The sequence below is a fragment of the Cibotium barometz genome, chromosome 39, assembly GCF_041138505.1.
Source record: "Cibotium barometz isolate CiBa-2024 chromosome 39, ASM4113850v1, whole genome shotgun sequence".
NCBI lineage: Eukaryota > Viridiplantae > Streptophyta > Polypodiopsida > Cyatheales > Cibotiaceae > Cibotium > Cibotium barometz.
The window spans coordinates 11,404,479-11,417,665 of NC_141084.1; the positions used below are offsets into that span (position 1 = coordinate 11,404,479).

The 13,187-nt window shown below is 44.3% G+C and overlaps 1 protein-coding gene across 2 annotated transcripts in view; it reads right to left on the reverse strand.

Moving 5' to 3' along the window:
- Window positions 1-1,850: 1,850 nt before the first annotated feature.
- LON2 (lon protease 2) overlaps window positions 1,851-13,187 on the reverse strand; it is a 45,332-nt gene continuing 33,995 nt past the window's right edge. For both annotated transcript variants that reach the window (XM_086778299.1, XM_086778300.1), the window contains exons 6-18: window positions 10,417-10,508; window positions 9,718-9,897; window positions 9,507-9,590; window positions 6,222-6,349; window positions 5,877-6,078; window positions 5,582-5,788; window positions 5,318-5,448; window positions 4,381-4,594; window positions 3,984-4,280; window positions 3,561-3,755; window positions 3,241-3,486; window positions 3,055-3,156; window positions 1,851-2,479 (exon numbers count right to left, since the gene is read on the reverse strand). In XM_086778299.1, the coding sequence (XP_086634425.1) occupies window positions 2,396-2,479; window positions 3,055-3,156; window positions 3,241-3,486; window positions 3,561-3,755; window positions 3,984-4,280; window positions 4,381-4,594; window positions 5,318-5,448; window positions 5,582-5,788; window positions 5,877-6,078; window positions 6,222-6,349; window positions 9,507-9,590; window positions 9,718-9,897; window positions 10,417-10,508 (2,162 nt within the window). In that variant the 3' untranslated portion in view covers window positions 1,851-2,395. The remainder of the gene's footprint in view (window positions 2,480-3,054; window positions 3,157-3,240; window positions 3,487-3,560; window positions 3,756-3,983; window positions 4,281-4,380; window positions 4,595-5,317; window positions 5,449-5,581; window positions 5,789-5,876; window positions 6,079-6,221; window positions 6,350-9,506; window positions 9,591-9,717; window positions 9,898-10,416; window positions 10,509-13,187) is intronic.

A 13,187-nucleotide genomic window follows, 5' to 3' on the forward strand; every position in this document is an offset into this window, starting at 1 on the left:
GAATTATTCCCCTTTGGATTCAAAATGGATAACCGACGAATACTTCATGGAATATCCCAATCTTTTGAAGCATTGCCTCCAAGCTTTTTAATCACGGATAATTGAATGAAGCCGAGGGACATGTCACATGCCTAATTTTCGAGCTTAAGATAAAACTCTGTGCATGTACATGGCCATGACCATGGATGGATCCGCGAGCCCATTAACATGGCAAGATGTATTTCCAAGCATCATTAGTATAAGGGGCTTCTTTCCTTGATGAGCTCAAATTGAAAGCATACGTTCTTGTGAATTTAATTTTGATTTGTATGTCTGGTTTTGAATGCTTGGATCAAAAGCATGTGATGTCTAGACAATGTGGGGACACCTTGAGGGACAAGTGTGTTGCACCACTTGTTTGACTATTAGTACATTTGATGGATCCTGCAAGCCTTAGTATGTAAGTTTTCCTTTTGTGTTCTCGACACACTATACGTGAGTAGGTAAGTATTTAGTTTAAAACCGTAATTCATATTGAATGGTTTCCAATTTGTACAACACCAAATTTTTGGACGAACAAAGTTTTCTCCAGACGAACAACAAATGTCCACTCTCCCAAGCAAACAAAACTCGAAAGCCCCAAAATTTAGGACTTTGGGCGTAAAAAACCACCTTATGACTCAGGGAGCCAACTCAAGGGACACGTGGCATTGATTCCCACACCAACGGCACCACTTCATATACTTCTCTTTTTCTTGGCTAAGAAAACTAATTTTAAGATGAAATGAAAACATGTTTGAAGTGCTGAAAAACCCTAGAGCTATAGCTTACTCTCCTCTACATGATACTACAATCAATTATCTTCATTCTACTCTTAATGGGGAGTAATTTTTTTATTTCTATAGTTGTTCGAAAACTATTTTATGACCCATTATTGTTATTCGGCATCTTTTGACTATGTGCCTTGCCGACATAGAGAGAAACACTATCATGTGCTGTTGTTCAAGAATTAGCCTCTACAAAGCCTCATCTCAGACCTGCAAATTCTGCAACAGCTCTTAAATCTTGAGAATTCACTGCTGAAATATTGGTATACCTTGCCACTCAATTTCATGCGTTTCAAATACACGATGAAGACAAAACAATGATTCTACTCTCAGTTGTTTTTTGTGAGAGTTCTTTGGGCAAATGAAAGGCTGAGGGGTGCCAGTCATTTGGAAGATATTGTTTGCTATTGTATTCACGGAAAGAAGTGATAGATGATGTTTGATGTGTTTCACTCCTTATTGGTAATGAAAACCGTGGTAATGAAAACCGGGGGACTAGGACCTTTGACACATTTGTTGATACCATCAATGCATATTAAAACATTTAAACATGGCCACAGCCTTAACACATAATCCATCATCACTTTGCATAAAACATAAAAGCTGAACAAAACATCTACGAATGCTGAAAATGGAGCTTGCACATGTGACACCACATAGAGGCCGGATTCCCGCCCCCCGTGGGAGTATTTTATTACCCAAGGAGAATAATATCATGCACAAGCTTTGAGGGCCATACTCTTCCCACGGGAGATGCCGGGTTATCCATATACAACCATCGTTGGACCAAACACACGGACTATCATCAAAAGAAGCCCTCAAGTCCCCAAATACCATGAATGTGTGTAAACCACCTGTTCCCGTGAGGGTGCTGATCTCCCCCATCACCACGGGTCTTCAAGATGCCATAAGTGAAAAACTCAGCTGAAGCAAATAATATACCATAAACATCACCATGAACAAGTCCGGCACCACCATGGGCAACCAAAACCAGTTTAGGGGGGGGGACCAACCCATCTTCTGGTCGCTAATGTTGTGCAAATGTTTCATGATGGAAAGAAGTAAATCTTCTGATGTATATTTGTAAAATGATGTTTCAATGCTTATGCTGAATTCAATGGTTAATTACAGAGTGTAAGTGCAATTACACTTCCGGTTTGCTACAGCTCAATACCAGAGTATCAGAACATCCCAAAACATTGGTGCATGAAGCAGGTACCATAAGATGGGGTTACACAGTCACTCCCTTGGGTGCGCAATTTTGATGGGGCTGTGGCTAGGGTGTCAATGGTCATGGGGGTGAGGAACCCACACTTGCAAGGCCAACCCTGCCTCTAATCTGTGTAAATCCATACACAGCTGTTTACCGATTGACTTACGCCCCAACATTAGCATACAATTCACAAACAGCCGTTCTATACAAGGTTTCCTTGCTTAGCAATTCCGTAGTTCAGCAGTAATTAGAAAATGTCATGTACATGGACGTGATCCCAAATCTGGGAAGGGATTCTACCATTAACTACCATACACCTTTCTACAACTCAAAAAGTTACAGCTGCATGTGGACCTGTTACCTTCACATCCTAAAACTACAACTTGGCTTTAGGTTTCCATGGACAGCCGCCTTCAAAAGCTTCATGCAAAACGTCCTCCATCCTTTTTGCCAACAAAATCTGCAAAACACCCGTGTCTCAGTATCAGTCACAGTAATCGAGGTAAATGTCATCAAGGCGAACACAATGACATCTCTAGTGAAGCTTAGGATCTTTACAGAGATCAATGGGACGTCCACCCCCCCCTCCCCCACCTTTTTCCCTCCCACGCACACACGAGGGACGGCGGGATCGGACAACATCTCCCCTTTTTGCAGGCGGGAGTTATGTCTGTAATGGCCCTTGATCATGAGAATAGCTATAAATACTCCTTTAAGGATTGGAATATACCCAACCTTGCAAATTGAGAAAACAAATGCACTTATTTAACAACAAACACAAACAAGGAAACACTGTAAATGAATACAGGCACATAAAGAAAAAATACTGACTTCTGAAAAAGTGAAGTTCAACTGACAGAGTAACTACTAAAACAGAAACTTAGCAACTTGGTCAAGAAAACTAGTCTACAAAAATGAGAGAGAGAGAGAGAGAGAGAGAGAGAGAGAGAGAGGATCTCTTAGTAAGCCGAGCAATACTTATGTTCTCATCAGCACCTAAGCATAATTTGCTCACTGGGTTTCAAAAGGGAGTACCTCCATATTTGCAAGGATTGCTGCAGGAACTTCCATCAAATCTTTCACGTTTTTTTCTGGCAAAATCACCCTTTTGATGCCACATCGATGAGCTGCTAATATCTGTAAGTAAAGCCATTAAGAATGGGATCAGTAACCTCAATTCTGCTGCAAACACAGTAACAAAAAGTTAAGTGGTCAGGTTACCTTGTCTTTCACGCCTCCTACAGGTAAAACCAGCCCACGAAGGGTCATTTCACCTGTCATTGCTGTGTCAGCACGTACACACTGTTGCAAAAACAGGGATACAAGCGCAGTGACAAGAGTCACTCCTGCTGAGGGCCCATCCTTGGGCACAGCTCCGGCGGGAAAATGGATGTGAATGTCTCGATTCTCCATAAGATTTCCTTCTTCCTTGACAGCTAGTTTTAGCTCTGCCGCCCTTGCCCGGACCTGTTTCAACAGCTTCACATAAGCAAGTAAAAGAGAGCAAACAGTTCGAAAAGGATGGAAGAGGGGGGGAGTACCCAAGTAAGGGCAATCTGGGCTGATTCCTTAATAACATCGCCTAGCTGCCCTGTTAAATGCAAATCACCCTTGCCAACCATTGCAGTGGCCTCTACGAACTGGACTTCACCACCAAACACAGTCCAAACCAAGCCCACAGCCACACCAGGTGTGGCCACCCTTTCTGACGCCTCTTTTCCATCAAACTTAGGAGGCTATACCAAAAACAAGCAAATCTTTCATCAGTCCCTACATTAAAATTGTAGTTATTTCTAACAAACAGTCATGTCTGTGTTGACACATGCACCCACACCCCCCCCCCTCCCCAAAAAAAAACACACACACCTGCACACATGCACATGTGCGCGCGCACACATGAATGCATGCATTCTCCAACCACCATAAAGAAATGAACAGCTTGATCAGCCCAATACAAACATTACCCCAAGCACCATCTCCAGTGTAGATTCGTCTATTAGCAAAGGGCTTGCAGTTTCAACAGCAGCAGTCATTTCACGAGTCGGCACACCTATGGTCTCGACCTCCATCACAATCTCCCCATCTGCTAAGCCCCCTCCAAGCACTGTAGATTCTGGGTGTAAGTCTCTGGAAATACGAAGTGCATGCTCTCTCTCAGCAACCTTAACAGCTGCTGCTCGTGCAAGCGCTGCCAAATGGCGTTCGAGATTGCGCACGCCTGCCTCTCGTGTGTATCTTTGGATCATCAGCTCCACGATAGGCTAAGGTATACAACAGCAATTGATTTGTGAGTGCAGAGCTCCAATCTAAGATCTAGGTAAAAGGTTGCATGACCTCAAGAAGGAGCATGAAAACAGTTACCTCAGGGACCTGTAGATGATGTGAAGTGATACCATGCTGATCAAGAACTCGAGGAATAAGGTGGCACAATGCAATCTTGAGCTTTTCCTCCAGTGTATAGCCAGGTAACTCAATCACCTCCATTCGATCCAGTAAAGGGGGGGGGATTGGTTGAACTCTATTAGCAGTGGCCACAAAGACTACCTTGGATAGATCAAACGGTACATTCAGATAGCTTTTAGACAGGTAAGTCAAGGAACCAAAAGCTTAACATGCTAACATTAATAGCTTTCGGTTGTGTTAATGGCTCCAAGTAGGCCCCAACAGAATCTCTAAAGTTTGACTTTTACTGTTACGTCCCCAAAAGACAACAAGTTTGACTTCAATGATGAGGCTAGGCTAATGCTAATCAGTGGCACTAATAATGGGTTTATAACACTAACTGAGAATTAGCAGATTAGAAGGTAATGACCTTGTGTAAAGTGACTTGAAATTAAGAACACAAGCTACATAGTGAGAAGAAGGCTCAGAGAAGCTTATTTGCATTGTTTCAAAAGTAGTAAATCCCTGCTTTCAAATCCTACTCATCGATCTTTGGTGAATTTTGCCTTCTTTGTAGCTTGAGAGGTTCAGGAGATTTAAAATCAACTAATGACTCTTGCTTGTTTACACTATCATCCTTCTGGCTTCTGTGTGTCATTGTCTTGCTAAAGTCCTTGTAGAGCTTGAAAAATTGAATAAGATTTGATTTAGGTGGTATGGGATTCCACGATTAGGGTGTGGCACAATGTTGGCCTTAAAGGATCTCCCAGACGAGTGGATGAGCTAGCCAGTTCCCTCCATGAGTGGTCTGGGAATGATCTATTTGTGTATAAGTGTTTCTACAGCCTAAAGCTGGTCACAGAGATCCTCTAATTATTGATCAGGTATTTCCACCATTCTAAACTTGGAAGGATACTGATCATTGAATGTCTTGTTCTGCTCCGGATCCAGAACTTCTAGAAGTGCAGATGCTGGATCGCCACGGACATCGGTCCCTGTTTTGTCTATCTCATCCAATAGCATTACTGGATTGTTGACTCCAACTCTCTACATCCAATGACAAGCGCTATGTTCAAAACCAGAGCTAAAGCCAACCATGCAGACTAAAAAGCTGCATATGCAAAAACTGATGAGGCAGCCTTGCAGATTGTATAACGTTTTAAGTGAAGCGGCTCAAAACCTTGATGCCTTCAATCAGCCTTCCTGGCATACTACCGATGTAGGTTCGGCGGTGACCTCGTATATCAGCTTCATCCTTCACGCCTCCAAGGGATATACGGATGAAACGCCTGCCCAATGCTCCAGCAATAGACGATGCCAGGGATGTTTTGCCAACACCAGGAGGACCAACGAAGCACAACACAGGACCTCTTGCATCAGGTTTAAGCTGCATTCATAACATGCAAATGTATCACCACAAAGAGCACTAACACAGTGCAACGCTCCATATAAACAAAGGTGGTTGAAACGCAGACCTTCCGGACAGCCAGGTACTCAATGATGCGCTTCTTCACCTTTCCAAGCCCATAATGCTCACTATCAAGCCGCTCCTTTGCAGCAGCAAGATCAAGCTCACGTTCTTCACTGCTGATCTGCCACGGTAGATCAGCAAGCAGTTCTAGATAGGCGCGGGAGCTACTGTAGCCAGGCTGTTGAGGCTGCATCTTCCTTAACCGCCTACAGACAGACAAGGTCCCAAGGGATTGAAATCATGCACCATCACAGACAAGGTCCCAAGGGATTGAAATCGTGCACCATCACAAAAAGAAATTTATTCAGGAGTTTAAAGTGTGCATACAGTAGGGGGCATGAAATTATACCGCAGCTCCCTTTGTGCGTGTTTCCAGACATTCCCAGGCATGCCGGCGCTCTGCATCTTCCTCTCCAAAGCAACGACATCATCGTCATCCTCATCTGTATCACCAAGCTCCTCTTTTATGGCCCTCATCTGCCAAAAAAAATCCCACTTATATTTCAGAAAAAACCAAGCACAAAGACTTCTATTTGCAGTAACTATATATCCTGAACATCTCATTGTTCCTTGCTCTGAAAGCCATTAATTAAACAAATGCTACTGAAGAGACCTAGTGCACATCCAGAGTCCTTGCCCGCTCAGTTTCTACATAGGTCAAAGCTACTCACATCGACTAAAAAACTGCAGCACATGAGAAAACTCTCTTTATGTATGACTTTTTCTCTCACTACACAGCCACCCATATGCTGCTTCATTGCACCCCACTGCCCCCTTTTTCCCCTTTTGTGGGTTCTCCACATACCCAGCCACCCCTTCTCACGCGGCACAGTTACCATGTTTCCTTCCACCACCATACCTTGACATTTCTAAAGTGTTTTTTTTGGCTCCTTTTTGCCTCTCTATTCTCTTCTTTTCATTTCATCCCCCTCCCTGTCCACTGATTGTCTTCTAGGTATTGCAGCAGGCTGCTCATACTGGTCATTTAGGCTTTCCCTAATATTTCCTCCAGGACGACTACCATGGCAGCCACTCTGTCTACCCTGATCAACATCACTCAAATGTAACATTTGGCAAGGAATTTCCAGCTCTTATAACACATCTCCACCCTCAAAGCAGGCATCTTGTAGAAAGGACCTAAAAGAACAGACTAGCACGTGGGAACATTCCAGACAGCCTGTAAACTACTTTGTTAGGCAAGTGGGTGTGCATCAACATCCAAACATGGCTTTCACACTGTCATAGACATACTTCTAAGAGAAACACACTATCAGCAGTTCTTTTTTCTGAGCTCACAAAGAAATACCATGATCTACTCCCAGTCGTTGGCAGACACCTAAGGAAAGTGGTAGAATCTAGCATAACCACTAGCTGGCCAATTGTGCGAATGACTTCTCACCACATAACCAAACATGCTGCCCCACTTTGCGACACACCTCACTACAGGCTGCCCAGGACAGCCATGTGTGAAGCAGACGGGCCCACACAACCGAGGGCAGACAGTTGAGCACTGGAACGCTAGGACATTGAACATTAGAATTCATCAACAAGTTGGGCAGCCCACTCAGAAAGGTGCTAGAAACGTGCCTTCACCCTCGTACAAGGTTGGGCCAAGATATGTAACCCTAGAAACGAGCCCAAGGTCCCAAAAAAGGGCACAAATAAGCTGGTCCTCTGGAAAGCCTCTCATTGCTGAGTTTTTGCTCTTTCCTGCATTTCCAGGTTGCTCCAAATGTGGAAGGGCTTGAAAGGGGTGGACTGTGGCACAATGCAAAAGCATGAGGAGAAGAGGGGGCAAGGGAAGGCTCTTAAAGGACCACACTTGCAGGTTGACTTCTTAGAAGCTGGTCAGGCTGCTCAAGGCATGCTTTTACTCATATAAGTTAATGAATTTATAAGTACTAAGGTTGAGCATCCCCATGCTGCCCAGCCTACCTGCTCCTAGGCCCCCTTGCTGGGCCACTGCCCCACGTGTCCAAACTGCCCACCCACCTGCTCATGTACTGAGCAGCCAGTCCCTGAGGAAGGCTCCATACAGAGCTTGATCTTGATTGGAGAGAAGTGTGCCATAAAAATGCAACCCTTGAAAGAAATGCTTCTCTTCAACACATTTCACAGGATGTCCTAGGATATTTGACTGAGAGATCTTGTTTAAGGGAGAGCCCAACAGATCAGGATCTTCTGCATGAGGGTGAGGTCTGTGTGCACATTCTCAAAATCTAAGGCCCCAAGAACTAACAAAGCTTCCCTTTTGATCCAGATTTAGTGGATCACGGTGATAATTTTAGCATGCTTGAGCATAGAGGAGGAGTAGTTTCTTTCACCCCACAAATTGTTTGCCATATCATCAATCACACACTCCCCAAAAGTGTGCCACATCATCACCTACTCCACCCACTTTTGGTGTCACATCTTCACACATCACCACCCACCTTGTGTGCAACGTCACCTCACGTACCACCACTCACATCACACATTTGCCATCATCGAGCTCGTGTGCGACATCATCACACCAGTCATGAGTGACCTTTGTGTGCACATCACCTCACACCCATGTGTGCTACACATCACTAGATTTAGTGGATCACGGTGATAATTTTAGCATGCTTGAGCATAGAGGAGGAGGAGTTTCTTTCACCCCACACATTGTTTGCCATATCATCACTCACACACTCCACAAAAGTGTGTGCCACATCATCACCTACTCCACCCACTTTTGGTGTCACATCTTCACCTACTCCACCCAATTTTGGTGTCACATCATCACCCACCTTGTGTGCAACATCACCTCACGAAACACCACTCACATCACACATTCGCCATCATTGAGCTTGTGTGCGACATCATCACCCCCGTCATGAGTGACCTTTGTGTGCACATCACCTCACACCCATGTGTGCTACACATCACTTGAACACTTGAACATTATTCACGCACCACTTTCACACATTTCACTTTGCATCTCCATGCATGCACAACACACACACACGTGCATATATACGCACACACACACAGTAGGATGCCACCTCTGAAGGAAGTTACTGCTTCATTCTCCTCCATTTAGCTGTAGCACAACATTTGGCATTTCTAACCTCGTCTACAAGTCTCAAATCCATCTCGAATCACCAAGGCCCCAGTCCCCAACCTCTATACTGCTGATATCCCACCATTTCTCTTGAACCAATCAGTGCTTCTTGCTTTAACTAACACCTCACTGCTTCGTCCTCCATAACACCCTGGCCTCATACATTTACCTCAGTCTCTGCTGTCATTTGCCATTTTCTACTAGGCGCATGGTGCATAAGTCGAGTCTTACTCTGACCTTGTGTTGTTGCCATGCCTTCATTAACTGGCCCTTGTTTGAATTCCTTAGGGGCAGAATCTACATTAAACTCTTTGGCCTGATCTCTCCAGGTTATGGATTTGCTTGGTTAAACATGCTTATTAATGACTGTTTTGCATTAAAAGCCATGGTGTTTAAGGGATGGATGCTCTTTCTTAATTGCTTATTTAAGATGTCTTTGATGAAATATCACATCGTGCTACACTAACATTAGTGCAAAGCTGAGTCTGCTCTTCTAAATCGTAAAAACTTACAGCACAAAGATCACCATTATTTGAAAACACAATTTACCTGCTGACGAAGAAGAAATTCCTTTTGTGACTTCGATAATTGCCCTTCAACTTTCTGTGATATTTTCTCGGCCACCCGTATCGTCTGTATTTTTTTTTCAAGAAAGCATCAAATCCTTCTCCTTGGCAGGCGCATTGACCCAAGTATATGAAACAACAGAAAATTAGCACACAAAAAGTAATGACTACTAAAGGAGGAAAGCATAAATAACCTGTAGATGACGAGTTACAAGCTCGATCGCTTTCGAAAGGCGCTGCTTGAGATCTACCGCATCTAGCATAGCCAAGCGTTCATCAAAACTTCCTTCAAAACTGGCCACAAATATATCTGCCAGCCTATGTGCAGGGGCTGTCTCCAATAACACCTTGGTTCGTCCGACTTTTCGCTGCTTCTGAAAGACCAACACCGATGGTGGTACACATTCACAACCTATGTAAATGGTTGAGAAAGAAAGAAAGAAAGAAACAAAGTTATATTTACATCTTACAAAAGGCCCGATGGGTCTATGAGACAAAAGATGATTACAAGTATCCATGGAATATCATCGTCATGGAAAACTGAAACAAAACTGAAACTGAAACTGGAGAAATGCGAAAAGCCGCCCCCCCCCCCCCCCTCTCCCAGGAACCTAACCCTAATCATGCAGCATGTACACTAACTCTAATCTCCTACAGCCATAACTCCAACCCTAATTCTGCATCATGTAGCCTTAACCCAAATCGCTTGCAGCCCATAACCCAAATTCTAATTTTTAGCAGCCAATTTTTCTAGCAGTATCACATGTGACTGTTGTACATGTGTAAATGCACATATGGTCGCACCAAGGGCTCAAACCCTACTGAATACCTAGCTCAAAAACCATCATGAATACAAGAAAGAACAAAGGAAAATGGAAGAAATGCATGCATACCTGCTCAAGAACAGAAATCATCTCTCCAGCAATTACTTTGAATTGGCGTGCAATTGCTTGCACCTCAGCATCCCGTTCAGCCTGATCCATCTCTACAGGTACACACACATACATAAGATAAGGAGCATACAGACTACGTTAATGCACATCTTACTTATAATAACACCAGTCTAACTCCTTGCTTGTTGCTTCTATTGAGGAAGAGAACAACTCGCAGAGATTATAGAGAGGACTTTCTTCCTCAATTGACCTCAGAGCCTTGATTTTCTCTCTTGCACAATAGAACTATAGTATTAACGGAAGAGATTGTAGGGTTACCTTTTACTTTTGTCACGTGAGCTACCTTGGGCACTTTCTTCGCTTGAAGACAATTTGCTCTCATATAGCCACAAATGAAACACCCACCATCTCGGAAAGTTCGTAGACCTTGGTGGATTTTCTTCTCTTTCTTTGGATTGGAATCACCCAAAGCCTAGGTTTGATTTTTGTTCTATGAAGCCTTCAACTTACGTTTATGTTGTGAACTCTATTCAGAACTCCCTGGAGTGAGATTTCAGAGAGACACGTTTCTTATTCTGGCTAGCCATGGTCTCCTCATAAATCTTGGCATACTTGATGGCATCCTCAAGTATCTTGCTATGATTATTTCTCACTTGGAGTTTGTGATCTTGGGCAAGTCCGCGTGTAACTTGGTTGAACACAATGCTAATCAATACACTTAAATACACTAAGATTTGATGGACACATGCTCAATACAAGAAGTAATTTGCTGAATTGACAAGAGACACACAATGAGTCGGAACGGCCGACCCCTCCCTCAAATAAAGTATATTGATCTTGGGAGAATCAAGTACATAGTGTCATGGGCATTTCTAACCAGATTTCCATACCAATGCATATGAATATAGTATTACAAACAAGTGGTTGTCGATGTAGACTTGCACCATGTTCCCTACCATCTGCTCTCTATTGTTCCACCAACACATGGTAGCAACAATCTGCAAGAGAGCATGTAGGACAAGAGAACACTACACAGGGTATGTGATCTTGTAATCCGGTTCCTCCCTCCTGCTACTTGCTTCCATATTTAAGCATAAAAGCTTAGCAATTGCAAGTAGAGTCGATGACAGCATAAGTCTTCGCAATGGAAGTCCTTGGAGTGATGAGATCTTCGATTTGTCGCATTTCTCACGACAAAAGTCTTCAAGAGGATGAAGGGAACCCTGGGAAAGCTTCCCCTATGGTTCAACTTGAGAAAGGAGGACTGAAATTAGGGTTTTCAGCAAAAGATCAAAAATTACAGTAATAAAGAGAGCTGTTGTGCTGAATTTCAGTCATTGGGAGTGTGTAGAAGAGTGATTAGCACACAGAAACACTCTCGGATATGGAGTTGTGAAGGAGAAAGTGCAAAAAATACAACCCAAATGCCCTCATGAAGGAGGCGCCAATCTCTAGAGAGAGGAGTGAGGTGGTGAGTTGTCCAATGTAGGTGGCAAGCAGGTTCTTTGTGGAGCAAGCTAGAGTGGACACATGGCTGGTTACTCCCTTTGTACAAAGGGGATAAGGTCTAGGCGGTGGAAATTGGGTTTTGTCCACCTCAGGACATCAATGTGTGTGAACACCGGGCTGGTCATAATTTATAAGTGAGTTTTGGTCGCCCAAAACTTAATGAAGTGTGTACACACTCACTTATAAATTAGTGCTAACTCCTAAGGCTAGGTTTACGACCAATACTTACCACCTGTCACATGCCACATAACTATGTCAGCAGACAGTTTCACACGCACGGTTCATGGGCGGATGTCCCAGTCAAGCAAGCAAGAAAACATCATGCAATTTCAATTGCAAGCAAGCACATAAAGATGCTTTGCAATGCAGCATTGGCATGGACAATCCCCGTTCATAAAACTATACCAAAATAGACGTGCTCCAGGCAAGTATACGAAGTACCAAACCCAAAACCACCGCCTCAGAGTGGAGACAGGTAGAGCTGAGCGTATCTTCAGAGCCAGGAAGCTCATACGGACACCCAGAGAGGAGAGGATCTGTCGACTATGCCACACAGAGGTTGAGACGGAGGAGCATTACATATGCCACTGCCCAGTATACTATGAGATCCGCGGGAGGTTTCACTGTCTATTTCGTGAGGGATTTGGTCCACTCTCCAAGATCATTGACTTCGAGGACCAGCGTTGCCTGGGCCTCTTCCTGCTTGAGCTCCGCAGACACAGGGACACCTTCTTGAGACACAGGCCCCAGCCACCCCGCCCCCTCCCTCGGCAGCCAACCATCACCAGTTTCTTCCGGACCCAGGAGGTGGAGGACACCGACATAGTGGATCTTGTGGACCCTCCATGAGCTGCTCTGGGCCTACCTCGCCCGAGAGGAGTTACCTTGGACCGAGCCTCTGCACTCCAACGTGCCCGACGCCCTCAACCCCCCCGTCGGCCACGATCACCTCATCAGCTCCAGATCCAGGACATGCTCCACAGCCATCGAGCTACCTTTCCACGTGATATAGCCGAGGGAGACCTCTTGGCCATACTCGTCAACCCCATGCTTGACATTTTGGAGAGTGGTATACCATCTACTCGGAGCTGATGTTGCTCCCATGTTTTTATGTTCTTAGTATTCCATGATGAGTTTCCATGGACAGTTTTGTATCACCCCAGTGAGATAGCTATATTTATGTTTTCTTTCTGTTTTATTTTCCATTCCTTGACACCCCCCCCCCCCCCCCCCCCCCCCCACGATCACCTCATCAGCTCCAA